This window comes from Corvus hawaiiensis, chromosome 1 (assembly GCF_020740725.1).
Source record: "Corvus hawaiiensis isolate bCorHaw1 chromosome 1, bCorHaw1.pri.cur, whole genome shotgun sequence".
Classification (NCBI taxonomy): Eukaryota; Metazoa; Chordata; class Aves; order Passeriformes; family Corvidae; genus Corvus; species Corvus hawaiiensis.
The window spans coordinates 454,737-481,690 of record NC_063213.1 but is presented as its reverse complement, the minus strand read 5'-3'; the positions used below and the strand labels follow the sequence as shown (position 1 = coordinate 481,690).

The 26,954-nt window shown below is 73.3% G+C and overlaps 1 protein-coding gene across 1 annotated transcript; it reads right to left on the bottom strand.

Moving 5' to 3' along the window:
• Positions 1–550: 550 nt before the first annotated feature.
• On the bottom strand, positions 551–26,954 carry LOC125323052 (SCO-spondin-like). The gene is given in 77 exon segments (XM_048298017.1): positions 551–642; positions 812–962; positions 1,051–1,181; positions 1,271–1,331; positions 1,409–1,504; positions 1,601–1,932; positions 2,263–2,615; positions 2,916–3,057; positions 3,137–3,250; positions 3,341–3,505; positions 3,707–3,756; positions 3,834–3,989; positions 4,306–4,582; positions 4,695–4,827; positions 5,025–5,099; positions 5,102–5,140; positions 5,142–5,168; positions 5,170–5,195; positions 5,597–5,866; positions 6,275–6,472; positions 6,552–6,593; positions 6,679–6,790; positions 7,569–7,766; positions 8,088–8,717; positions 8,719–8,746; positions 8,878–9,006; positions 9,165–9,219; positions 9,502–9,624; positions 9,917–10,101; positions 10,494–10,644; positions 10,897–11,126; positions 11,216–11,315; positions 11,537–11,591; positions 11,593–11,698; positions 11,767–11,917; positions 12,086–12,286; positions 12,364–12,504; positions 12,792–12,969; positions 12,971–12,997; positions 12,999–13,012; positions 13,332–13,545; positions 13,926–14,007; positions 14,354–14,516; positions 14,519–14,526; positions 14,921–15,350; positions 15,805–16,035; positions 16,418–16,441; positions 16,444–16,648; positions 16,650–16,751; positions 16,753–16,819; positions 17,186–17,204; positions 17,207–17,278; positions 17,449–17,598; positions 18,107–18,216; positions 18,292–18,419; positions 18,677–18,876; positions 19,379–19,513; positions 19,877–20,133; positions 20,259–20,353; positions 20,425–20,605; positions 21,193–21,439; positions 21,746–21,917; positions 21,987–22,208; positions 22,300–22,472; positions 22,749–22,875; positions 23,078–23,216; positions 23,583–23,662; positions 23,664–23,824; positions 23,903–24,010; positions 24,057–24,129; positions 24,555–24,671; positions 24,756–24,841; positions 24,930–25,088; positions 25,224–25,326; positions 25,775–26,133; positions 26,564–26,646; positions 26,716–26,954. Coding segments are annotated over 77 exon segments (11,196 nt in total). The 3' UTR covers positions 551–619.

Genomic DNA, 26,954 nt, shown 5'->3' with positions numbered 1-26,954 from the left:
CCCACCCGCCCGCCGCTGTGTGGGGCGCCCTCGTGTGGTGGCGGGGGAAACTGCAGCCACCGCCGCCCCGCAGACCCCCAGCTCATCCCAGTGCCCCCAGTGCCCCCCCAGTGCCGCCCAGTGCTCCCTCGCAGACCCCCAGCTCATCCCAGTGCCCCCCCCCAGTGTCCACAGTGCCCCCCCGCAGACCCCAGCTCATCCCAGTGCCCCCTGGTGTCCCCAGTGCTCCCCCCGACTCCCCCAGTTCCCCCAGTGCTCCCCACACAGACCCCCAGCTCATCCCAGTGCCCCCCCAGTGCCCCCCCGCAGACCCCCAGTTCATCCCGGTGTCCCCAGTGTCCTCCAGTGCCCACCCCGTGCCCCCCCGCAGGCCCCCAGTTCATCCCGGTGTCCCCAGTGTCCTCCAGTGCCCCCCCAGTGCCCCCCCGCAGGCCCCCAGTTCATCCCGGTGTCCCCAGTGCCTCCCAGTGCGCCCCCGACCCCCCCAGTTCCCCCAGTGCTCCCCGAGGGGAGTTATCGGTCATTGATCAATTATCGATTATTGGTCGTTTATTGGTATCGATCAGAAACTCCTCGATGCCAACACAGGCGGAGGGTGAGGGGGTGTCCGGGGGGCTCCTCAGCGCCGGGTGAAGTCCCCGCCTGCGGGACAGGAGGTTCAGGGTGTCACCCCCGGGGCACCCTGCGGTGCTCCCCCAGCCCCCTGCAGCCCCCCCAGATACCCAAGGGCCCCCGGGACCCCGTCCAGGCCTCCTAAGACCCCCGGAAACATCCCCCCTCCCACCCCGGGACCCCCCCGGACCCCCCGGACCCCGGCAGGGCTCGCAGTGGCACTCGGCGATGCGGGGCAGCAGCGCGGGCCGGGGGCGGCCGCGGGGGCAGGGCAGGAGCAGGGGCCGCACGGGCCGGGCGGGGTCCAGCCGGTAACTGCAGCACTCGCACAGCGACCGCACGTACGGCTCCTGGGGGGGACACCGGCGGGTCACAGGGACAGCGGGACACCCCCGGGCCCCCCCCGGCCCCCTGCACCCCGCCCCGAGCCCCCCGTACCTGGGCGCTGACGGCGGTGCGGGAGCGACACCCCCCCGCGCAGTAGGTGACACGGACGCCCCGCAGGACACACGCGCCCTTGGCGATGGTCCGGAGCGCCGTGAGGAGCCGGCACGGCCCGGGGGGCTCCTCTGCAGAGGGGGGGGGGGGGGGGCCTGGCGTGAGGGGGGGCGGCTGCCGGGACCGCCCCTCCCGAGGGTCCCCGGGTGCGGGATCTCACCTGGCCATTCGTCCCGGCACACGGGGCAGCAGCTCCCGGGCTCCCGCACCGGCTCCGCGCCCTGCGGGGACCCCCAGGCTCAGTCCCTGCCCGCGGGGACCCCCCCGCGCCCCCCGAAGCGCCCCCGGAGCCCCCCACCTCCGGGCAGGTGAGTGCGGGGCAGGAGGTGGCACAGGTGACGCGTCCCTCGGAGCAGCGACAGGTCCCGCACTGCTCCCGCCACTCGCTGCCGGCCTGGGGGGGACAGGGACCCCCAGACATCGGTCAGGGGTCAGGGACCCCCAAACACGGGATCAGGGACCCCCACCCCGCGCTCCCCGCCCTGCTCACCGCTCGCAGCGCCCCGCGGTACCGGCACCCGCAGCCCCCCGCGCTCACGCACTGCCCGGAGCCGTTCCGGTACCGGCCGGGGGCGCAGGCGCAGCGCGGGGGGGTCGAGGGGATCCCGAGGGTCGCGGGAGTGTCGAGGGTCGTGGGGGTCTCGGGGATCCCGGGGGTGCTGGAGGTGTCCAGGGTTACGGGGGTCCCGGGGGTCGCCGGGGATCCGGAGGTCCCGAGGGTCACGGGGGTCCCCCCGCATGTCCCGGGGGGCTCCGCCAGGTCCTGGCAGCTGCGCTCGCAGGCGGGGCCGGGGTCCAGCCATACCTCGCCCGGGGGGCAGCCTGGGGCCGCCGGGAATTGCGCCGGGAATTGCACCGGGAATTGCGCCGGCACCGCCCTGACCCCCCGCCCTCCCTCCTTCCATTGCCCCGGCCCTCCATCCATCCCCCTCCATCCCTCCGTCCGTTCCTCCCTATCTCCATCCGCTTTCCATCCCTCCATCCCTCCGTCTCCCTTCTCCCGTTCTTCCATCCCTTCCACCCCTAACCCTTTCCGACCCTCGTTCGCTCTCCCCTCTTTTCCCCGTCTGCTGCTCCATCCCCGCTCCATCCCTCTGTCTCCCGTCCCTCCTCCCTCCCTCTCCGCCCCTCGGTGTCCCTCCCGCCTCTCACCGGGGCACGGCTGGGGGTTGCACGCCGCCGTCTCCTCCCCCGAGCTCTCCCCGCACCGCGACCCCGTCCCGAGCCCCTCCCGGCACTGCCGGTGCCGCGTACGGGTCCCGCCGCCGCAGCTGCGGGAGCAGCGGGACCAGGGGGACCAGGGGAACACGGGGAGCGACACGGGGGTCTCGGGAGAGAGGGGGAACAAGGGGGATAGAGAGGGCGAGGGGGACAGAGGGGACACGGGGTACGCGGGGGACAGGGTGGACAGAGAGGACCAGGAGGACGCGGGGATCGCGGGCGTCGCGGGCCCCGGGGAGGGACACGCCAGCACCGGGCAGGTCCAGGTCCCGTTCTCGCAGGTGCTGCACCGGGGGTGACACGCGTGTCACCGTCACCGCCGGTGGGGCTCTGCTGTGCGGCACCGCCACCGTGTCCGTCCCACCAGCACTGTGCCCGTCCCACCCCGACCCCCCGCGCCCGTCCCACCGTTCCCGCGACCGTCCCACTGCCACCACCGTGGCTGTCCGTCCCCCTGCCCCGTGCCGTCCCCCCGTGTCCCCCACCCCATGTCCGTCCCCGTGTGACGGTGCCCGCCCACCGCGTTCCCCATGTCCCCCCAGCCGTGCCCATCCCTCCGTGCCTCCCTCGGCGGTGTCACCCACCAGTTGTGACACCCGATCGGGGTCACGCCCCCCGGGGGCACCTCGCGGCTCCCGTTGCCCCCTCCGGGGGTCCCGCAGCGGCAGCGGCCCAGGGGGACACAGTGACCGTCCTGCAGCAGCTGCCCGGGGGGGCACCGGCACCCTGGGGGTACGGGGGCACGCGTGGGTGTTGGGGGGCCACAGGGGACACCCGTGGGTGACGGGGCGGCCACCGGCCGTACCTGGCTCGCAGGGCCCCTGCAGGCACAGCACCTGGGCCCAGGTGTCGGCGCAGGTCCGGGGGCAGCGCCCGGCGCAGGGACTGCGGATCCGGCCCCCCCCGCCGCACCCGGGATCTGGGGGGGGCACGGGACCCCTCAGCACCCCGGGATGGGGGTCCCAAGGGTGCAGGGTGAGGGTGCCCAGGGTGGGAGTCCGGGGGTTACCGGGGCAGGCGGTGGAGTTGCAGCTCTCGCTCTGGGTCCGGACCCCTCTGCACGCCCGCCCGGGGGTCTCGGGGTTCAGGGGGTGCCGGTGGCGCAGGCGGGACCCCCCCTCACAGGGGTCTCCGCAGGGTCCCCAGGATCCCCAGGGGCTCCAGTCACACGGCTCTGGGGGGGCACGGGGGGGCACCAGGGTCACCGGGACCCTCAGGACCCCCTGTGTGCCCATGAGCCTCAAGACCCCCCAGCAACCCTCAGAATTCTCCAGACCACCAGGACGCCCCAAGACTCCTCCTGAACACCCAAATGCCTTGTGTGACCCTCCTGCCCTTCCCAGGACCCCCCAGCCCCCCCTCCGGCCCCCCATACCGGCCGCACACGGAGTGTCCCAGCACTGGGGTCCCTCGGGGGTGCAGGTGCTGTGGGGGGGACACACACGCGGTGGGTGGGGGGCCCTCAGACCCCCCTCCCGGCCCCCCCAGCCCCCCGAACTCACCACTGCCGGCACGGGCCGGGGCTCCAGCGCTCGCCCAGCCTCCGCTCGCCCCCTGCCCAGGGGCACAGAGGGGGGCACGGGCTCTCCTCGCACCCCCGAACCTGCTCCTGGGGGGTCCCGCAGGGTCCCCCCGCGCCCTCGGGGGGGATGGGAGTCCTGGGAGGGCAGGGGGGACCCGGCTGGCACCACAGGTGTCCCCGCAGTCCCCCCAGGGTCATGTCTCCCCCGTGGATTTTGCTTTCCCCCCCAGTGCCAGGTGCGTCCCCAAGGTGACATGCCCCCCCCACAGGTGACGCGTGGCCTCCCCATGTCATGACCCCCCAGCAGATACCGGATTCCCTCCCGAATTCTCTGTCCCCAGTTACGTGTCCCCCCCATGGGTGCCATGTGTCCCCAAGGTGCCGTGTCCCTCCCGCAACCCCCCGTGTCCCCTCCGTGTCGCACCCCAGTCTCGTGTGTCCCCCCCCCTCACCTGTACCGCTCCTGCCGCCCCCCCCCGCAGGTGACACTGCAGGGTCCCCACTGGCTCCAGCGGCTCCAGGTGCAGGGGGGGGTCCCGGGGGGGGTCCCGGGGGTGGAGGTGGGGGGGGGACACCCCCCCGGGACGCAGCGCAGCCGCCCCCCCGCGCAGGTGCAGTTCTGGCAGCCCCGGGGGTGCCCGCCCCCCCCCGGCACCCAGAGGTGCCCCTCCGCGTCCAGGCACTCGCACAGCGCGGGGGGGACGCAGCCCCCGTCCTGCTCCAGGGTCCCTGGGCGGGGGGGACAGGGGTCAGGGGGTGCGGAGGGGCCGGGGGGTCACGGAGGGAACTCCGGTCCTGCTCCAGCGTCCCGCGGGAGACACGGGGGGTGACGGGGGCTCACCGGGAGGGCAGCGGCAGCCGGGCTCGCACGGGGTCCCCCCCTCGCAGGACACCCCCTCCTGCAGGTCCCGGCAGCTCCGCGGGCACCGGGTGGCACAGGCGGACAGGGTCTGCCCGGGGGGGGCACCGCGGGCCTGGGGAGCACCGTCAGCACCCCGACATCCCCAGGGAACCCACCGAGCCCCACCAGGGCACCCCCCAACCTCCCGCAGGCCCCCCCTCCCACTGCCCTCCAGTGCCTCGACTGGAGACCCTCAGTGCCCCCGCCGGCCCCCGCCGATGCCCCGAGTCCCTCCCAGTGCCCCCAGTCCCTCCCAGTGCCCCCCCGTACCGCAGGGCCGGGGTTGCAGACGCGCAGCTCGTGGCTCCCCCCGGGGCAGGGGGCTGCCCCCGTTTTTGGGGGGGGGGGCGGGAGCAGGAGCGGCTGCGCACGGAGCGGCCCCCCCCCGCACGGGGCGTCACAGCGCGACCAGGGAACCCCACGGGGACCACGCGCCGTTCACTGAGGGGGGACAGGGCGGTGACCCCGGAGCCCCCCGGATTCCCCCTGAGACCCCCAAGGCCCCCAGCTCCCGCCACCACCCCAGCCAGCCCCCCCCGAGCCCCCCGTTCCCCCCGGCTCCCCACAGCCCCTCCCAGCCCCACAGTCCCCATTCAGCCCCCATCTCCACGGCCCCCCAGAGGTCCCCATGCCCCCCTGTCGCTGCAAACCCCTAATCCCACCATAGCCCCCCCAACCCCCTCTGAACCCCCCCAACATCCCGCAAAGGCCCCAGCCCCACAGCCCTCAATTCCCCCGGGCTGCTCCAGTATCCCCCAGTCCCCCCCAGTCCCCTCCATACCCTCCCAGTCCCCCCTAGGCCCCCGCTATCGCCCCCGGGCCCCCCCGGAGTCCCCCCGCACCCCGACACGCCGTCACCCCGCACGGCCGCCGCTGCTCGTGGCCCCCCTGGATTTGGGGGCACCAGGAGGCCCCGGGGCTGGGGGGGGCGAAGGCCCGGAGCCGCCGCTGCTGTCCCCCCCCGCAGGGCCGCGAGCAGGACCCCCAGGGCCCCCAGGGGCTCCACTGGCACGGGCAGGGGGGCGTCACGCAGGGGGCGCTGCGGGGGGACCCCAGCCTCAGTGGGACCCCCACAACGCCCCGTAACCCTCCCACAGTGGGGCAGGGGCCCTCTGCATCCCCCCCCATAGCTCCCCCCGCAATGGAGCGGGACCCCCAGAACCCCCCCAAACCTCTGTACCTTGGCAGTGGGGCAGGTTGTAGGGACCCCCAAAGCTCCCCCAGAGCCTCCAGGACCTCCTGGACCCCCAGCCCCCCATGGCAGTGGGGCAGGTTGCAGGGTCCCCCAGCCCCCCATAGCCCCCCATACCCTGGCAGTGGGGCAGGTTGCAGGGTCCCCCCCAGCCCCATAGCCCCCCATACCCTGGCAGTGGGGCAGGTTTGCAGGGCCCCCCCCAGCCCCATAGCCCCCCATACCCTGGCAGTGGGGCAGGTTGCAGGGCCCCCCCAGCCCCATAGCCCCCCATACCCTGGCAGTGGGGCAGGTTGCAGGGCCCCCCCAGCCCCATAGCCCCCCATACCCTGGCAGTGGGGCAGTTGCAGGGCCGGTGCTGGACGCTGCCCCCCGCCCCGCAGCTCCCCCCGCCGCAGTCCCGGCGGCGGCTCCGGCTCGCGGGCTCTCGGGGCGGGTGCAGGTGTGGCTGCAGGGCCCCCAGGGCCCCCAGGGCCCCCACGGGACCACCGGGACCGCGGGGAACCCCCAGCCTCCTCCTCGTCCCCTGCGGGAAGGGTGGGTCAGCGGGGCGGGCCGGGGGGAGACCCCTGGGGTGGGCGGCACAGAGGGTGGGGGACCCTCACCTGGGGCTGTGGGGCTGAGATCCGATGTGGGGCCGGGCTCAGCTGTGGGGGGAGAGACAACCGGTGACACTTCCCGGCCCCCGGGACCCCCATCTGTAGGGCAGGGGGCTGTGGGGCCGTGACCCACCGGCGCAGGGGGGGCTCGGGCAGATCGGGGTCTCCGTGGGGGTCCGTTGCAGGGGGGGCTCCCGGGGGAGCCCGCGGGGGGGGCGCAGCGCAGGCGGCCCCACAGGCACGTGCTGGGGGGGCAAAGGGGGAATCAGTGGGGGGTGGGAGAGGGCAGCAGGCCACGGGTGGGGAAGGGTCGTGGGGAAGGACCGCGGGGTGGTGGGGGAGGCCCCCGGGGGGTGTCCCCTTCTCACCAGAGGGCGCAGCCCACGCGCAGGGTCCCGCCCGGCGGCAGCTCCAGGATCGGGGGATCCCCAGAGGGGGTCCCCGAGGGCTCCGGGCCGGGGGTGGTTCCCGGAGGGGTTTCGGGGGTGGTCCCAGGCGTGCCCCCCCTCAGCAGCGCGGGCCGGCACCGAGCAGGGGCACTGCTGGGGGCTGAGCCGGGGGTGGGGGGCGCCCGGGGGCGCCCCACAGACCCAGGGACCCCAAACCACCCCAGGGACCCCAACCCACAGAGCCAGGGAGCCCCCATGGGCCCCCTACTATTCCGGTGGGCACCCACCATTCTGAGGGGCACCCGTGGGGCACCCACTACCCCATAGCAGCACCTTTGGGAACCCCCACTGACCCAGGGGCCACTCACAGACCAGGGGAACCCCCACCCCCGTGATCCCTCCCACAACCGGGGACCCCCGACCCAGGGCCCACCCCGCCAGGGGGGAACCCATGGAGCCCCCCATGGGAACCCATGGAGCCCCGGGAACCCCCACCCCGGGACCCCCAATCACTCTGAGGGGCACCCGTGGATTTGTGAACCCCGCCCTCAACCCCAAGATCCCCCCTCCCATAATTCCCACCCCAGAATTTGGGGGGCAGCTCCCATGGGAGGGTCACCCGGGGGGGTCTCACCTGCAGGCAGGTGCGGCGGTGCAGGAAGGTCCCGGGGGGGCAGTGACAGCCCTCCTGACACCCCCCCGCGCACCCCACGGCCCCCCCAAGGTGGGCGCAGCTCCGGGGGCACCCAGAGCCCCCCCCGCACTCGCGGAAGGTCCGTCCGGGGGGGCACCCGGCCTCTGCCTCCCCCACCCCGAAAAAAACGGTCAGTACCTGGGGGGCAGCCGGCCTCCGCCCCCCCCCACAAAACACCCCAAAACACCCAGAGGCACCCGGCCTCTGCCTCCAACAGCTCCCGGCTCAGGGCCCCCATGGAGGGGGTGGGGCGGGGATGAGGGGCTGCGCTGTGGGGGCTCTTTGGGGGTCTGTGGGACAGGGCAGGTCTGTGGTCGGGGTCCCTGTCTCGGGGTCCCTGTCGCGTGGTCTGTGTCAGGTCCCTGGGCCGGGGTCTCTGTACTGGGGTCCCTGGTGAGGGTCTCTGGGTCAGATCTCCGGGTAGGGGTCCCTGTGTCGGGGTGCCCGTGCCGCACTCACCGCGACACACGCTGGCTGTGGCAGCTCTGGCTCTGCAGTGCCGGCCCCGAGCACGGGGGGGTCCCGCAGCCCCGGCGGCGCCAGCGCTCGCCCCCCCCCGCACGGGGCACTGCAGCCGCCCCAGGGCCCCCACGGCGACCACCGGCCACGGGCGGGACCGGCGGCTCGGGGGACCAGGCGGACTCTGAGCTCCACGGCGACACCGGCACCCCCGGGGGCTCCGGTGTGCTCCACGGCGACCACCGGCATACGCGGGTCCGGGGACTCCGGGGGCTCTGGGGACTCTGGGGACTCCGGGGGCTCTGGGACCCACAGCGGCTCCAGGGACCCCGGGACCCAAGGCGACTCCGTGCCCCACGTCGGCTCCAGGACCCACGGCGACCCTGGGGACTCTGGGGACTCTGTGCTCCACGGCGACTGCGGTGCCTCGGTGGCCCCAGGTGGCCCCGCGCTCCCGGGCTCTGGGGACAGACGGACACGAGGCGCTCGAGGGGCCGCGGTGGCACTCGGGGGTCCCAGCCCCGGGGTCCCCGTGGGCCGGGGGGCTCGGGGCTCCTGGCACGTACCGGGTCCGCAGAGCTCGGGACAGCCCCGAACCTCTCGGGGGGTCCCGGTGCAGGGGGCACCGCCGGCCCGCGGCCGCGGGGTTGGTGGGAGACCTGTGGGGAGCGGGAAGTGGGGCAGGACCCCCCGTTATGGGGCAGGACCCCAGTATGTGTCAGACCCCCCTATGGGGCAGGACCTCGCCGTTGTGGGTCAGATCCCCCCGCTGTGGGGCAGCCCCCCACACCTGAAGCGCTGCCGGGTCCCGGTGCCGCAGTCACAGCCGGTCCAGGGGGTCCAGCGCGACCACCCGCAAGATTCAGGGGGCCCCCGAGTCCCGGGGATCCCCAACACCCCCGCGGGGACCCCACAGGCCCTGGAGGGATATGGAAGGTTACCCCAAATCCTAGGGAGCCCCCAGGGGGCCCCAATATTCAGGGGCCCCAATTTCTGGGGACCCCCAACACCGGGGTTTGGGGTACAGGGGTGTCTGGGTTATGAGGGCAGTTGGGGTACTGTGGGGTTTTGGGGTACCCGGGCTCCACGCAGCCGCTCCCCTGCAGGACCAGCCCGGGCCGGCAGCGGCAGCCTGGGGGATGAGGGGGGTTCAGGGCGGCTTCAGCCCCCTGTACCCCCCCCGCGCTCCCTGAATCCTCCCCACCCCCCAGACTGCTCCGTGCCCCCCTCAAGTTCCCAAGCCCTCCCGACGTTCCCTCCCAGTCCTCCAAGAGTCCCAGCCCCCCCCCCCAAATCCCCCCAAATCCCCCTGTGCCCCCCGCTAGCCCTCCCCAAATCGCCCCCCACCGAGACCCTCCCAAGACCCCCCCGTGCCCCCCAAACTCTCCCCCACCCCCTCCCGCGCCCCCCCCACCTTCCTCGCAGCCCCCCGGGCACGAGCTGTTCCCATTCAGGTCCGCACAGGTGGGGGGACAGGGGGGAAGCCCCAAATCCTCGCACCCCCCCGGGGGTACCAGCAGCATCTGGGGGGGACAGGCTGGCGGAGACACGGGGAGGTCAGCGGGGGGCAAGGGGGGCACTCGGGGGAGGTTTGGGGGGCTGGGGGAAATTTGGGGTGGCTGGGGGGCAGTAGGGGGTTCAGGGATGGGGGAGGCAATTGGAGCAGTCAGGGATGGAGGAGTCGGGGGGACTTGGGGGATTTTAGGGGGCACATTGGGTTTGGGGGTTCGGGGGTTCAGGGGGGATTTAGGGAGGGGCAGTGGGAGCGCTGAGGGACGGGGGGGAACAAACTTGGAGGGGTCTCCCCAGCCCCCCGTGCCCCCCCGTACCTGGGAGGTCCCCGCAAGGCCGCAGGTTGCAGGGCCGGCTCTGCAGAGCCCCTCCCTCGCACGGTTGCCCCCCGTTTTTTGGGGGGGGGTCGCTGCAGCGGCGGCGGCGGGTCCGCTGCCCCCCCCCGCACGGGGCGTCGCAGGGGCTCCAGGACCCCCAGGGCGCCCACCCGCCCGCGACTGGGGGGGCACGGGGGCGGTCAGGGGGGTCAGCACACCCACAGTGCCCCAGGGCCACCCCCTGCACCCCCTAACCCCAAGTGGGCACCGACCCCCCCGCACTTGGGGACCCCAAACCCCTGAGACCCCCCTACCCTGAGGATCCCACCCCCAGCCTGGGGGGTCCCACCTACTGTGGAGGTCCCAGACTTTGGGGGTTCCGCCCGTCTTGGGGGTCCCACCCCCGGGAATGGGGATCGGTCCCACCCCACGGAGACCCCGGGCCCCTGGGGGGGTCCCCTCCCATGTCGGGGGTCCCAGCCCGTCCTGAAGGTTCCAACCATAACGGGGGTCTCTCCCTCCTACTGGGGATAACCCCCGCAGCCCGTCGGGGGTCCCGGGGGTTTGGGGTACCTGGCAGGCTCGCAGGAAGCAGACGCGGGTGTCGATGCTGGGGGGGTGGGCGCAGCCCCCCTCGGGTAGGGTCCTCCCCCGGCGCCGCAGAGCGACCCCCACCCCGCAGGAGCGGCTGCAGGACCCCCACCCTCCCCAGGGCGGGGGGGCGCAGCCTGGGGGAACACGGAGGGGACAGGGTGACCCCCGTGTGTTGGGGGCCCACCCCTGCAACCCCCAACCTCCGTGGCCCCCGAGTTTGGACCCCCCGAGCTCCCCCGGCCACGACCCGGGCGCTGCCCGCCTCAAGAATCGCCCGGCCCTGGGGGCTGTTTCAGGGGCCCGACGCCCCTTCCACCGGGACTCCCCAGTCCCGGAGGGGCCGTTTTGGGGGGGCCTTTCCTCCCCACCTCCCGGGGTTCCCTCACCTGGGGGGGTCGCGGCGGGGACCCCCGTGGGAGCCAGCGAGGGCAATGTACGGAGGTGGGGGGGCTCGTGGGGCGTTCGCGGAGCCTCCGGGGTGGTCTCGGGGTGTCCTCGGGCGGGGTCGCGGTTCTGAGGGTGCCCCGGCCGCGCTGGGGGGCTCCGGGCGGGTGTCGGCGCTTTTGGGCACCCGGACGGCGGGGGGCGGGGCGGCCCCTCGGACCCAGCAGTGGGGCTGGAGGGGGCAGAGCGGGGGAGGGGGGTCAGCGGGGGGACCCCTCCAGTGCCCCCGGCTTTGGGGACCCCCAAATCCCGGTGCTCCACCTTGCCCCTCTCGTACCCGGGGCTTGCCGGGGGGCTCGGCCGGCGCGGGGGGGGACAGCGCCCGTCATCATCGCGGGCGGGGTGGCCGTGGCGTTGTCGCCTGCAGCGGGGACGGACACGGCGGGGGTGGTCGCAGCGCCGAGGGGACGGGAGTCACCTCCACCTCCCCCGGGACCCTCGGGACCCCCCACTCACCCGCGGGGCCGCAGGTGCAGCAGGACGCGCCGTCACCTTCCCGCAGCACCTGGCCCTGGGGACACCAGCAGCGTCAACCGTCACCGTCACCTGCGGCTCGTGCCGCCCCCCGCGCCCCCCACTCACCTGGGGACAGCCGGTGTCGCGGATGGGGACAGTAGGGGACACAGCGGATCCCCCCCACCCGGCAGGCACTGACACACCTGGCAGGGGCCCCCGCGCCAGCGCTCGCCGGGGACGCGCCATCGGCCCCGCTCCTGGCACCGCCGGCACGGCGCCGTGTGGCACCTGCGGGAGGGGCAGTCACACACCTGAGGGACCCCCCAGCCCCTCGCCACCCCCCGGGCCCCGCTGACCGTCGCGCCTTGCGGTAGATGCCGCGGCAGTGCCGGCCCCCGCCGCGCCGGGCCGGGTTCGAGGGGCTGCGGAAGGACCACTGCACACCGAGGGTGCCGCAGGTGCCCGCGCACGCTCCCCACGGCGACCACGAGGACCACCCGCAGTCCACTGTGGGGACCACCGGGTCACCTGGGGCCCGCCGGCACCGGGGAGCCCTGGGCACCACCCTGGGGACAGCCGGGGCCCCCGCCGGCATCACCGCGGTGACACGCGGGTACCGGGGGTCCCGCTGGCACCGGGGGTGCTCCCGGCGCATCGCCCCGCGCCGGGACCCACCTGAGCAGCCGGGGTGGGGGCGGCAGTGTCGCAGGTGCCCCTCGAGGCAGGTGCAGAGGCGACAACCGAGCGGCACCGGAGCGCCCGGGGGGTACCTGCGCCCCCCGGCCAGGCACGGGCACTCCCGGGGCCGCACGCACCCCGCGGCCCCTGCGCCGGGCTCGGGGGCGTCCAGTAGCTGCCCCGCCGGGCACCAGCACCCTGAGGGGGGGGGCGGCGGGTCAGGAGGGGCCCCTCACCTGGGGTGCCCCACCAGCTCCCCCCGGGGTCCCCCTCACCTGGGCGGCAGGGCGGGGGCCGCGGGCAGGTGACGGCGGCCGCCAGGTCGGCGCAGGAGGCGGGGCAGGGGGCGCAGGGGAGGGGGCGCAGCCCCCTCGCGCACTCCGAGGCGTTGGGGCACCCCCCCGGGGCACAGGGGGCTGGGGGCAGGGGTCAGACACGGAGACCACCTACCCCATCAGCCCCCCCCTCCCTCAGAAACCCCCCCGCTCTGTGGTGCCCCCCCATCCCACCAGGACCCAGCCATGAGCCCACCTGTCCCACCAGGACCCCCCCGCCCCACAAAGCCCCCGAACCCTGAGAGACCCCGAACCCACAGAGCGCTCCCCCACTCTATGGAGCTCATCTGTCCCACGGACGCCACCGGGACCCCCCACCCCATTGGGCCCCCTGCCCCCAGAGCCCTGCTCCGAGCCCCCCTCCCCACGGACTTCCCTCATCCCATTGGACCCCACACTCCCGCCGAGCCCCCGCCTTCCCCCCCGCACCCACCCATCTCCAGGGCTCCGGGGCTTCCCCCAGGGCAGCTCCTCGCAGGCGCGGCCGCCGTTCTGGGGGGGCTGGCACCCCCTCCTGCGCAGCCGGACCCCCCCGCAGCCCCCCCGGGCAGTCGGACCAGGGCCCCCACGGGCCCCCACGCGCCGTCCACTGCGGGGGGGGGCGGGGGCGGGTGTGAGAGTTAAGGGGGCCTCAGAACCCCCAAACCCTCGGACTGTGGGATCCCTGAACCCCCCCGGCCAGCCTGAACACCCAAATCCCTCAGGTACCCCACGAGACCCCCAACTCCCCCGACCTCCCCAAGCCAGGGGTCCCCCCAGGCACCCCGTCACTTGCCTAGGCAGACATGGCGATATCAGGATTGCTCCTGCCCGCGCTGCCCCCGGGACCCCAACACCCCCCGGCCCCCCCAAACCCTCCGGGGTCCCCCGCCCCCCCCCCGCAAGCCCCGGGGTCCCCCCGCGCTCACCCGGGCAGGCCCGGTGGAAGCAGGGCCTCTCCTGCTCGCGCGGGCCCCCGGCAGCCTCGCAGCAGCCCGGGGTGGCTCTGGTGACATCCCCGCACGCGGCGCTGCCCCCCGGGCCCGCAGGGGCGGCTGCAGGACCCCCAGGGCCCCCAGGGCCCCCAGAGCCGCACCCCCCGCTCGTCCCACCCGAGCCGCAGTCCCGCAGCCCGTCACACACCTGCGGGGACACCGCGGCTGTCGGGGACAACGAAGGGGAGGGGGTGGTGGGGGGGCAGCGTGGGGGACATCGGGGAAGTCGGGGACACCGGGGTGACACCGGGAGGGAGCTGGGGGACACTAAAGTGGCTCTGAAAGGGGATCATGGGACGCCGGGACACTGGGGTCGACACCGGGAGGACACCGGGAGGGGGTGAGGGGAGTCAGGGAAACCGGGAGTGGAGGTCGAGGGGGCATCGGGAGGGGCCAGGGGATACCGGGGGTGACAGCAGGAGGGATGGGGGACACTGCGAGGACTCCATGACGGCACCGGGATGGGGTGGGGGGCCGGGACCCCGCGGCGCCCGAGCGGGTGGGGGTCCCCGCGTGGCCCCCGTTAACCTGCTGGAAGGTGACACAGTCCCCGTCCCGCAGTCGAACTCTGCACAGGGACCCCCCGGGCTGCTCCCGGGGCCGGGGGGCTCTGGAGGGGGCAGGAGGGCTCTGAGCGATCCCCAGGGGACAGAAGGGATCCAGGGGTGTCCCCCGGCGTCTCTAAGGGGTCCTCGGGGTACGCGGCGTGGTGGGGGGGGGGAGCATTCGTGGCCAAGCCCCCTCCGGTGGGGTCCCCTCACTGCTGAGTTCCCCGTCCCCTCCCCAAGGGACCCCGGAGATCCCCCCCCTCACCCCCCGGGGTCCCCAGGAGGCGACACGGGGGGACTCCCGGACCTCCCCCCACTTCAGATGTCCCCAGAGACGGATCCCGAGGGTCTCACCGCAGAGCTGGGGGCTCTCATCGGCGCTGTCGCGACAGTGAGGGACACCGTCACAGAGGTGGGCGGGGGGGGACGCAGGCGGGGGCGCAGGGGGCGTGTCCGGGCTCGCAGGGGGGGTGGCAGGGCAGGTGGCCGGGGGCGCACGGGGGGTCGCAGCCCCCCTCGTCGCTGCCATCGGGACAGTCGCTGTCGCCATCGCAGCGCCACCCCCGCGGACGCACCCGCCACTGTCGCAGCGCAGGGACCGGGGCGGACAGGGCGCTGGGGGGGGTGTCGGGGTTAGGGGGGCACCGCCGCTGGGGCCACCCACCCACGGAGCCCCCCAGCTCCCCCGCCGGCACCGGGGCACAGCGCAGCCCCGGAGCTGCGGCACCGCCCGCCCCACGGAGCCCCGCCCAGCACAGACCCCCCCAGTCATGGGGCTCGCCAGTCCATGATCCCACTGGACACCTGGGACTCACCCGACCCCTTGGAGCCGCCCCATCCTCAGAGCCCGGCCCACCCCGTGGAGCCCACCCAGCCCACGGGGGGACTCACCTGTGCCCCGGGAGCCCACCTGGTCATGGTCCCCATCACCCGGTGTTCCCGGCCATACCCAGGTGTCACCGACCCCCCCCTCACCTGCCGAGGCGTTGGCAGTGCCGGGGGGACAGTGTCGGTGACGGGGACAGTGTCGGTGACGGAGACAGTGTCGGCGATAGTGTCAGTGTCACTGACAGTGACAGTGTTGTGGTGACAGTGCCCATGGCGGTGCCGCTGGCGATGGCGCTGGTGACCGCGATGACAGCGTCGGCGACAATGCCAGTGACAGCGGTGACAGTTTCAGCTGGTGACAGTTTCGGCGGTGACAGTTTCGGCGGTGGCAGCGGTGACAGTGGCGGTGACAGCGGTGACAGGGGACAGCGGCGCGGGGGGGGCAGCGCCACCGCGCACCCCGCCGGACTCTCGTCCCAGCCGTCGCGACAGTCGCGAGCGCCGTCGCACACGGCGACCTCCGCCACGCAGGAGCCGTCGGGGCAGGGCACAGTCCCGGGGGCGCAGGTGGCCCGCGCTGGGGACACGGGGACAGCGGTGACACCACCGCCGTGGGGAATGGTCTCCAAAGGGGGGGGGGGTCCCACGTGTGGGGGTCCTGGGGTCAGGGGTCCTAAAGGGGGGTGGTCCCAGGGGTGGAGGTGGTCCCAGAGGGGGTCCTGGGAGGGGAGGTCACGAGGTCAGGGGTCCCCAAAGGGGGCGATCCCTGGGTAGGGCGTCCCCGGGTTGGGGGGAGTCCCTGCATCGGGAGGCTCTCGGAGTGGATGGGGGTCGTCCCCAGGTGAGGGTTCTCGGGCGGGGTGGTGCCAGGGCAGAGGAGTCCTGGGCTGGTCCCCAGGTCGGGGTTCCCAGGTGGGGTTCCCAGGGCGGAGGGTCCCGGGGGGGTCGCTTGCGGGATGGTCCCAGGGCAGAGGGTTCGGGGGTTCCCAGGGGGGGTTCCCAGAGCAGGTGTCCCCCCCGCGCCCCCTCACCGGGGCAATTGGCCTCGTCGGCGCCGTCGGCGCAGTGGCGGCGGCCGTCGCAGAGCGCGGCAGGGGGATGGCAGCCCCCCTCGGGACACGGCAGGTGCCCCTCGGGGCAGGAGCAGCCGCTCTCGTCGCTCCCGTCCCCGCAGTCGTCGCGGCCGTCGCAGTGATGGGGGTACGGGATGCACCTGCCCCCCCCGCACCGGAACTGCCCCGGCCCGCACCGGGGGGCGCAGCCTGCGGGGACGGGACCCCCCAAGTGGGCACGGACATTCCAATGTGGGGCACGGGCACCCCACGGAGCACGGACAGTTCTCTGCTTCTCGGGACTCCCAGGCAACCCCCACCCCCGGGAGCTCAGATGCCGCTGTGGGGCACGGACCCCCAGAGTTGGGGGGCTCAGGAACCCCCACTGTGAGGCACAGACCCCCAGCGTTGGGGGGCTCAGGAACCTGCACTGTAGGGCACAGATTGCCGGCGTTGGGGGCCTCAGGAACCTCCACTGTGGGGCACAGACCCCAAATGCTGCGGGGCTCTCTAGCTCCCCAGGACCCCAAAATTCTCCGCAGTTCCCCCCCACCATCCCCAGGACCCCCCCGAGCCCCCCGTGCTCACTCACCCGCCTCATCCGAGTCGTCCCGGGGGGACAATCGAGCCGCCCGTCGCAGACCCGGGCGGGCGGGAGGCAGCGACCCCCGGCACAGGCGAACTCGGGGGGGGAGCAGGGGCGGGGGGGACACCCCGCCTCGTCCCAGCCGTCGGGGCAGTGGGTGACCACCGTCGCATCGGGCCCCCCAGGGCAGCAGCGCCCGCCGGGGCAGCGGGGCTGGTGGGGGGCGCAGGGGGGGGTCGCACAGCTCGTCCGAGCCGTCCCCGCAGTCGTCCTCGTTGTCGCAGAGCCACGCGCCCGGCACGCAGAGACCCCCGCCCCGGCACCGGAACTCCCACGGGGCCGCAGCCGGGGGCGGCGGGACACGGGGACGGGGTCGGGGGGCACTGCCAGCGCCCCTCGAGGCACGTGCTGGGAGGCGGGAGACAGGCGAGACTCACACGGGGCCGGGGGCCCCGCATCCCGGTGCCCCCATGCCCCGGCGTGCGGTATCCCACTGTCCCACTGCCGGGGTCCTGGTGTCCCAGGCTCCTGTGGTCCGGGTGTTCTGGTGTCCCCAGTGTCCCAGTACTTCCATATCCCAGTGTCTCCGTGTCCTGAGGTCCCAGTACCCCCAATATCCCATTTTCCCAGTGTGTCTGTGTCCCCATGTCCTGGTCTCCCAGTGTCCCACTATCGCGGTGTCCCAGTGTCCCGGAACACCAGTATCCCCACATCCGGTGTCCCAGGACCCCAGCACGGAGTATCCCGGGATCCCAGCACATCCCAGTGCCTCACCAGTTGCTGCAGCCTGGGTCACAGTGGCCCCGGCCGGGAAGGCGAAGCCGTCCCAGAAGCAGGGACAGGCGGGGGGTTCCATGCACAGCCCGTCTGCAGGGGGGCACAGGGGTGGCACCGTGAGCCCCCAGCCCCTCCCCAGTCCCCCCGGCCACCCCAGTCCCCCACCCAGCTCCCTCCCCAGCTACCTTCCACCCCCCCAAACCTCTTCTGGCCCCCAGAGCCCCTTCCCAGCCCTCTCCGCGCTGTGCCCCCCCCCTCACCGTGCAGGACCTGCCCGGGGGGGCAGAAACAGCCCTCGAGACACCCCAGGGCCCTGCAGAGCTCGGGGGGGTCCCGGCCGAGGTCGCGGCAGGTGGGGGGGCAGGGGGGGCCGCAGGGGCTGTACTCCTGCCCCCCCTCGCACTGCAGGGCTGCAGAGATCGGGGGGGGTTAGGGGCGGCTGGAACCCCCCCACCCCGCAGCCTGGGACCCCCTAAATACCACTGGGGGCTCTTGTCCTCCCCTCAGTCCCACAGCCCCATGGGGGGCATAGGCCGGACCCCTCCTCCCCCTCCATAACCCCAAGGGGGGTTCCTGCATCCCCCTCACCCCACAGACTGGGACCCCCCTGCCCCACAGCCCCGGCCCCCAACGCCGGCACATCCCACCGGGGGCTCCCCCCGGGCCCTCCCGTGCTCTCCTGAGCCCCCCCAGACTCACGGCACAACCCCCGGCTCCGCCAGCACAGGACCAGAAGGGGACCCCTCGTGCCCCACAGCCCCTTGGATGACCCAGGTCCCCCCGCCCCCTGTGCCCCCCTGGACCCTCGGGATCACCCAGACTCACGGCACAGCCCCTGGCGGGATGAGAGCCCCGCACCCCCCAGTCCCTCGGAACCCCCCGGTCGCTGCCGGTACCCCCCGGGCCCCCCGGACTCACGGCACAGCCCCTGGCTCCGCCAGCGCAGGGGTCTCCCCCGCCGGCCGCACTCCTCGGCGTAGGCGGCGAGGGCCGTGCACAGGCACTCGCAGTCCCCGCCGCTGTCACACCTGCGGCACTCGCCGTGGGACACGGCCCGGGACCCACCCTGGGGCCTGGGGAGCCCCCGAGCCCCCCAAACTCACCCGCAGGCGTCGAACAGGCACCACTCGTAGAAGCGCTGGGGGGGCACCAGGTCGTGGCAGGGGGCGAAGAGCTGGTGCCGCAGGACCCCGCAGCGACCCCGCGCCCAGGCCGAGCGCTGGGGGCTGTCCTGGGGGGACACTCCATCAGCTCCCGTGTGTCCCCAGCCGGGCCCCCACTGCCTCCCGTGTCCCCCCGTGCAACCCCCATGTTCTCTGGTATCCCCCTGTGTCCCCCTGCCAGCTCTCCACGTCCCCCTGTGTCTCCCCATGTCCCCCTGAGTCCCCCTCCGGTTCCCGCGTACCCCTGTCAGTCCCCCACGTCTCCCCGCGTCAGCCCCGTCTCCCCATGTCCACCCAGGTCCCCCAGGTCCCCTTGTCCCCGTACATCGCAGGGGTGTGGGCGGTGGCCATCGGCCTCGGGGCAGAGGGGGCTGAGGCGCCAGGAGTCCCCGAAGATCTCGGGGGTCGCTTCGAGGGCCCCGTCCTGGCTCCCGAAATCGTTCTCGGCGTCGCCGTCGAAGTTCCCGCAGAGCCCGGCCAGGCGCCCGCGCAGCCGCGGGGACACGCGCACGTACACGCGGGTCCCTGCGGGAACCGCGGGTGGCAGGGGAGCCACCCACGGCACCCGGGACCGCCCACGGGACCGATGGCACCGCCCACGGGCCCCATGTGGCACCAGGGACCCCGCATGGTGATCCCTCCGTGGCGGCACCGTGGACCCCCCCACAGTGATACCGCCATGGCACCACCAGCACCAGGGATCCCCCCATAGCCCCCCAGTAGTGGGGACCCCCACCCGTACCTCCCCCAGGGTCTCACCTCCGTCCCACAGCACGGCCACCCCCAGGAAGCACCCGGACCCCCCCGCGTACCCCCGGGGTCTCACCTCCGTCCCACAGCACGGCCACCCCCAGGAAGCACCCGGACCCCCCCGCGTACCCCCGAGGTCTCACCTCCGTCCCACAGCACGGCCACCCCCAGGAAGCCCCCGGACCCCCCCGCGTACCCCCGGGGTCTCACCTCCGTCCCACAGCACGGCCACCCCCAGGAAGCCCCCGGACCCCCCCGCGTACCCCCGGGGTCTCACCTCCGTCCCACAGCACGGCCACCCCCAGGCGCGTGAGGAGCAGCAGGAAGAGCCCCGCACGCTGCAGCGCCAGCCCCGACCCCCCGAACACCTTGGGGGGTCGCACGGCCACCCCGTTCACTGTCACCTCCCGCCCTGCCGGCGCGGCACCGAGGGTCACCCCCACGTGTCGCTCGTGGCCCCCCACATCCCCCCGTGTCCCCTCGTGTTTCCCCCACACACCCCACCCTGCCGCGACGGGGCTGGGATGTCACTGTGGGTCACCCTGCCACTTCCCCGTCTCCCTCCACGTCCCCCCATGGCCCTCCACGACCCCCCGTGTCCCCTCGTGTCCCCACCCCCTGCAGCCCCCACCCTACCGCGACCGAGCCAGGATGTCACCGTGGGTGACGCCCACATGTCCCCGTGTCCTCTCCGCGTCCCCCTCGTCCCCTCTCAGCCCGCAGCATGTGCACCGTTGTGTACTCCGTGTTCCCATGTCCCCCATATCCCCCTCACCCCGCAGCATGTGCACCACGGTGTTCCCCATGGCCACCACCACGGACTTGGTGCAGGTGACGCCGGTGGCACCGCACGGGACATTCTCGGCGGTGACAGCGAAGAGCCCGGTGGCCTCGCGCGCCAGCAGGTACTCGCAGTCCCCCGCGAAGGTGAAGGCGCGGCCATCGAAGGTGACGTAGTGGGGGTCCCCCGTGGCCACGCAGGTCCCCGCGCACTCCTCGCGCCCGCAGTGCCACCGCTGTCGCTGGCACACGCTGCGGGGACAGGCTCGGTGCCACCGCGGGGGCTGACAGGGGGTTGAGGGTGTCCCCGAGGGTCCGGCAAGGGTCTGGGGGTTGGCAGGGGTCCAGGGGGGTCTGGGGGTGTCCGGGGGTCCCACCAGGTGTTGCAGTCGCGGGCGATGGTGGCGTTGGGTGGGTACAGCTGCCCGCCGTGGTGACAGGGACACTCGTCCGGTGACACGCAGCGCCCGCCCTGCGACCAGACCGCGGTGAGGGGGGGTCGGGGATGTCCCGCATCCCCACCCCCCCGGGGGTGTCACTCACCAGGAAGAGGGTCCCGGCGGGACACACGCAGCCGTCGGCGGGGCCGCCGCAGGTGCCGGAGGGCTCGGCGGGGTCGCAGCGGCGCAGGCAGGACCCCGGTGCGTGCAGCAGCCCCGGGGGACAGCGCGGGGCGGGGGGACACGGGGCGGGGGCGCAGCGCCACGACCCCCCTGCGCACACACTGCGGGGGGCGGGGAGGGACCCCGTCCTTCTGAGTCCCCACGGCAGGGTCACCCCGCCCCCAGCTCCTGAATCCAAATTCCACCGAGCCTCCCACCGGGGCCCCCACCCCCATCTCCAGCACCCTCCAACCCCCCGAGCCCCCCTCATCGGGGTCTCCCAAGCCCCAGCCCCCCACATTCTGCTGAGACCCCCATGTCGCGGTCCCCATGTCCCCATCCCCACCTCTCATCCCCCAAATCCTGCTGAGCCCCCCACAACAGGGTCCCCGCACCCCTAACCTCATCTCCCAGCACCCAAATCCCACCGACCTCCCTGCACCCCCATCCCCCAGGAACCCACATCCCACTGAGCCCCCCTAACCGAGGTCCCCCCCCGCTCCCCCAGGGGTGCCGGGGCCCTGGCGTTGTCCCCACGGTGGGACACGGGACAAAAGCCCCTCCGTCCCGCGGGGCATCACACCGGGCTGGAGGGGGTTTCATCATGTGTCACCATCACCGCCACATTCTGCTTGTGTGACCCCTGGCCTGTGGGTGACCCCCTGCTCCCCAAACCTCCCTGCGACCCCCAAATCTCCCCGGGACCCACCAGGCCTGGCAGCCGCGGTGGATGCGGGCACCAGGGGGGTACAGGCGGGCGCCGCGGGGACACGGGCAGGCGGCAGGGGGGACACACTGGCCCCCCTGGGCCAGCAGCAGCCCCGGGGGGCAGCGACAGCCGGGGACACAGAGGGTGTCCGGAGGGGGACAGTCACTGGCTCCAGGGGGCTCCGAGCAGGAACGGCCGCAGGGACCCCCACAGTCCCGGTACTGCTGCCCCCCGGGACACGGCTCGTCTGGGGGAACATGGGGGGGTCACCAGGAGGACAGATGTGTTACCTCATCCCCTCCCCTCCCCATCCCATCCCATCCCATCCCATCCCATCCCATCCCATCCCATCCCATCCCATCCCATCCCATCCCATCCCATCCCATCCCATCCCATCCCCATGCCATGCCATGCCATGCCATCCCATTCCATGCCATCCCATCCCATCCCATCCCCATGCCATCCCATCCTCATCCCATCCTCATCCTTATCTCCATGCCATCTCCACCCCCATGCCATCCCCATCCCAATCCCAGTCCCGCCCCCATCCCACCGCAGAGGCTCCGGTTCCTCCACTCCAGCTCCGTTCCCTCCCGGGCGCATTCCCGGCCGTAGGCGCCCAGCGCCGGGCACAGGCACCGCTCCTGCTCCTGCTCCCGGCAGGAACACACGTCCCACCGGCACAGCTCCAGGAACGGCTCCGGATCCACCACGCGGTGACACGGCTGTGCCGGAGGGGACATTGTCACAGCGATGTCACCTGTCCCCGCTCGCCCCCGCGCCGAGCCCCTCACCTGGAACGCCGGCCCCATGAGCACGGCGCAGGCGGCCTCGGCGCGCTCCCGGCTCCCGGGGAAGCCGTCGCAGGGATCGGGAATGCCGGGGCCCAGCGCCGGGCAGGCTCCGGCCGCCCGGAAGGCGTTGGCGAAGGCGGCGACTCCCGGCTCCACGTCCCCCTCCGGCGTCGTGAACTCGTCGCGCTGGTCCCCATTGAAGGTCCCGCAGAGTCCCCGCACCTGCCCGGAGCAGGGCAGAGCCCAGCAGAGCCTCATCCCACCAGATTCCCAACCCGCTGGAGTGTCCCGGGGATCCCGGGGTCCCACTCACCGTGCCGGCCATGGCAGGCTGGAGGGTGACGAAGGTGTCGGGGGTCCCCAGGCCCCAGAGCAGGTGGGCATCGGGCAGCTGCAGGTGCAGGAAGGCCGAGGACGCGCGGCGGATGCTCAGTTCGGCACCGGAGAAGGGCAGCGTCACCTCCCGCCCGGCCACTGTCACCTCCCCTGAGGGGCACAGCAGTGGCACCATGGGGTGGCCACCGGCATGGGACCCATCGCCGTGGGAACATCAGGGACAGGCACTGGAACGGCTCCCACTGCCACGGGGACTTGGGAACAGGCACTGGGATGTCACCCACCACCGTGAGGACACGGGGGGTGGGCACAGGGACATTGGGGACAGGCACTGGAACGGCTGCCACAACATCACCAGGGTGCAGGGATGATCCCAGTCCCGGCCCCGGTCCTGGTCTCAGTCCCAGTCCTGTCCAGGGGTGTCACCTGTGCCGTGGAGCCGGGCCGTGGTGCGGCTGGTGGTGACAGTGAGGGTGCGGGGACAGCCGAGGGGCCGGTGGCTGTTACAGGGCTCGTGCTCGGCCGTGATCAGCAGCCGCCCTGCCACGAAGTCCTGGGGGGCAGAGACACGGTCACACCCCCCGGGCAGAGCCCTGCCACCACGGCCACCAGGGCCACCAGCCCATCACCCCCACAGCCACCACCACGGCCACTGCAGCCACCTCCCCGTCACCCACACAACACCACGGCCACTACCAGAGCACTGCCCCATCACCACTGCGGCCACCCCCGCGATGTCGCCCGTGTCCCCTCACCTCCACCAGGGTGTGGGCGCAGGTGGCCGGGAGGGAGAAGCGGCGGCGGTCGAAGGTGACGAAGTGACGCCCCCCCAGCACCGCGCACTCGGCCGGGCACCGCTGCTGGTCACAGTGCCAGCGCCCGTCCTCGCACGTGCTGGGGACACCGGGGACACCAGGGACACCAGGGACATCAGTCACTGGGGGGGGGGGGGGCGCTGGGGGACACTAGGGCGAAGGGGGGACACTGCAGGGGACCCCGGGGTAGTGGGGGACACGGCAGGGGACTCCAGGCTTGGGGGGGACACCTGTAGGGGACACTGGGATAGCGGGGGACATGTCACAGGGGAACCTGGGATGAAAGGGAATATGCTACAGGGACCCCGGGGTGGGAGGGACATCACGGGGGACACCAGGATGGGGAGGGGGACACGCCAAAGGGGACCCTGGGGCTGCCCATCAGCGGGTTGTCCCCCAGTGGGTGCCAGCCCGGTGTCACCGCTGTCACCACGGTGCCACCCACCAGCGGTTGCAGCGCTGGCGGATGCTCTGGCCGGGCTCATAGCGCTGTCCCCGGTGGTGGCAGGGGCAGGCGGCGGGGGGGGACGCAGCTCGGCCCGTCCTGGGCCAGCCCCGGGCCGCACTCGCAGCCGCCGTGGCAGTGGCGGTGGCAGGTGCCCTGCTCGGCGCTGCCCGCGGTGACACAGGTGACCGGGCAGAGGGACACGCAGTCGGAGAAGCGCTGCCCCGCGTCGCAGCGGCGCTCTGCGGGGAGGTGACACCGCGGTGGCACCGGCGGCACCGCGGGGAGGGGGCGGGGAGGGGACTCCCCCCAATTCCTACCGCAGAAGCCGGGATGGCGCCAGGGGACGTCGAGCTGGCGGCGGGAGCACTCCCGGGCGTAGGCGGCGAAGGTGTCGCAGGCGGCGGGAGGAGGGGGGCCGGGGGGTGACAGGGGGGCCGGGGGATGGCAGGGGACCGAGGGATGGCAGGGGACCGGGGGGTGACACGGGGTCCCCGTCCCCGCACAGCAGTGCCAGACACGCTGCGTAGAACCCGCTGGGGTCCACCTGGGGGCGGGAGGGCGGCGGTGAGCACTCTCCAAGACCTCCCCGAACAACCCAGGACCCCCCAGGACTCCCCAGGACCTCCCTCCGGATGGCCAAGAACCCCCTGGAATTTCCCAGACCTTCCAGGACACCCCGAAATCCCCTGGACTCCCTGGGAACTTACAGATCCCCACAGGAAGTTCCAAGACTCCCCAGGACTCTCCGGGATCCCATGGGACCCTCCCGAAGCCCCCGGGAGCCCCCAGGACACCCCGGAACAACTCTGGGATCCCCCGGAGCTCCCAGGAGCCTCCCGGTACTTCCCAGGACAGCCCTGGGAGCACATGGATCCCCCAGGACCCCGGGACATTCCAGAACCCTTCAGGACCCCCCCAGCACCCCCCGGACCTCCCTAGGACCCTCCGGGACCCCCTGGTGCCGCTGACCTCGCCGTGGCACTGCCGGAAGGGCTGGGCCAGCAGCCGCCCGCACGTGGCCACCGCCGGTGCCACCTCACCTGGGCCACACCTAGTGCCAGCCTCCGGCATGTCCCTGCATGGGGGCTGAGCCGGGGGTCCCTCAGCGCGAGGAAGACCCCCGGGGACCCCCAAAGGGGCACGGGAGGGTCACCCTGGTCCTTTAGGTACCTCTGTGCCAGCCAGTGGCACCTTCCAGGCGTTGCCAAAGGCAGCGGCGAAGGCAGCGATGTCCCCGTCAGGGCGCAAGAAGTCGTCTGGGGGGACAGGGAGGGCGGGGACATGTGGGGCGTCCCCCCGGCCCCCCAGGTGGGGTGGGGGTGGCGCTGGGCATGTGGAACTCACCTGCGGGGTCGTCGGTGTAGGTGCCACAGAGCCCCCAGGTGCCACCGCGCAGCTCAGGCTCTGCTGTCACTGTCACTGCCAGGTGCCTGTCCCAGGCCACCCGCACACCCAGGCTGCTGGCCACAGCCACCCAGTCACCTGGCCAGGTGACACCGAGCCCTGTGCGAGGGGATGGGGCGGGATGGGGACAGGGATTCCAGTGGCAGCTGAGCGATCACCATGTCCTGGTGCTTCCTGGTGTTACTGGGGACTCATCCCCACCCTGCCCCAGCTTGGTGGCCTTGGGGACCTCACCTTTGTGCAGGTAGGGGCGTCCCTCCGGCACTGCTGCCCCGTTCACCGACACGTTCCGTCCCTCGGCCACCACCGTGTCCGTCCCGAAGGTCATGTGCAGCAGCTGTGGCAGTGGGGTGGCACTGGGACACTCAGGTGTGCCAGGGACAGCGGGGATGGGGATGGGACACTCATGCATGTCACAGTCACCAGGGATGTGCCCATGGGTGTGCCATCCCAGACCCCATCCCAGCTCCCATCCTGACTTCCAAAGCCCACTCCAGCTCCTGGCATGCATCCCAACTCCCAGTTCCCACCCCAGTAACCATCCCAGCTCCCAATTCCCACCCCAGTTCCCACCCCATCATCCATCATAGCTCCCAGCCCCCATTCCACCTCTAGGAACAGGACCAGTGACCCCAAGTGACCCATCCTGTTCCCCCCTCAGTGTCCAGGACTGATGGTGACACCCCAGGTGCTGTCACCCATCCCTGTTCCCATTGTCCATCCCAGCCCCACCCCAGTGGTGACTTTGAGTGACCCCCCTGTGCCCTCCCGCCCGTCTCCGGTACCCGGGGCTGTCCGAGGCCGATGGTGACATCCCAAGTGCCGTCGGTGGCCGTGGCCAGGCTGTACCGGCAGCTCCCGGCAAAGCCAAAGTGCAGCCCGTCGAAGGTGCGGAAGCGCATCCCGGCCCAGGCCTGGCACGTGGCCGGGGGGCTGCGGTGGCGCGGGGCCCCCCCGTCCCCTCCCAGGGGCAGGCGGGTGCAGGGCAGGCAGGGCCCCCCGGTGTCCCCGGTGTCCCCGCGGCGCCAGCTGTGTCCCCAGGGGTGCTGGCAGCACTCGGCGCGGCTCATGGCGCTGCCGTTGTGGCTGCTGGTGTCGTCCTGGCACTGCCACGTGCTGAAACAGCGGCCCAGGGAGCCGGGGCCTGTGGGACGGGGACAGTGGGTGACACCAAGAGGCACAGCCGGATGGCACACACCCCAGCATACACCCCAGCACCCAGCCTGGCTCCCGGCACCTGTCCTGGCACTCAATGGGAATGGCACAGTGAGGATATCCCACTGCGGATGGCATGGTGGGATTGGCACCCATCTCAGCTCCCATCCCAAATCCCAGTTCCCATCCCAGCTCCCAGTTCCCATCCCAGCTCCCAGTGCCCATCCCAGATCCCACCCCAGACCCCATTCCTACTCCCAGCACCCATCCCAGCTCCCTTCCTGGCACCTGTCACTGCTCCCAGCACACATCCCAGCTCCTGGTGGGAATGACACTGTGGGAATGACGCCCATTCCAGCTCCCGGTGGGAATGGCACAGCGGGGACGTCCCCGGGTGCCACCCCCGTGTCCCCCCTCACCCTCAGTGCAGCGGACACCGCTCCAGCCGGGACAGCAGTGGCGCTCCGTGCGGTTCCGGACCACCGGCTGCATCTCCGGGGGCCTGTGGGGACACCCCAGTGTCACCCAGCGTCACCCAGCGTCACCCTGTGCCACATCCCCCTGGCCTCACCGGTAGATGTAGCAGAGGGCGGGGTTGGTGCTGGTGTCCCCGGGGGAATTCCCGTGTTCCCGGCGCGTGCGGTCCCGGTCCAGCCGCCACCCGGCCAGGCTGTACTGGTACAAACTGGGACACGGCACCGCGGCCTCGCGCCGCGGCGTCACCTCCTCCTGCTCTGTCACCAGCACCGTCCGCTCGCACCAGCGCCTGCAGGCACCCATGGGATCCGCCCGGGATCCATAGGGATCCAT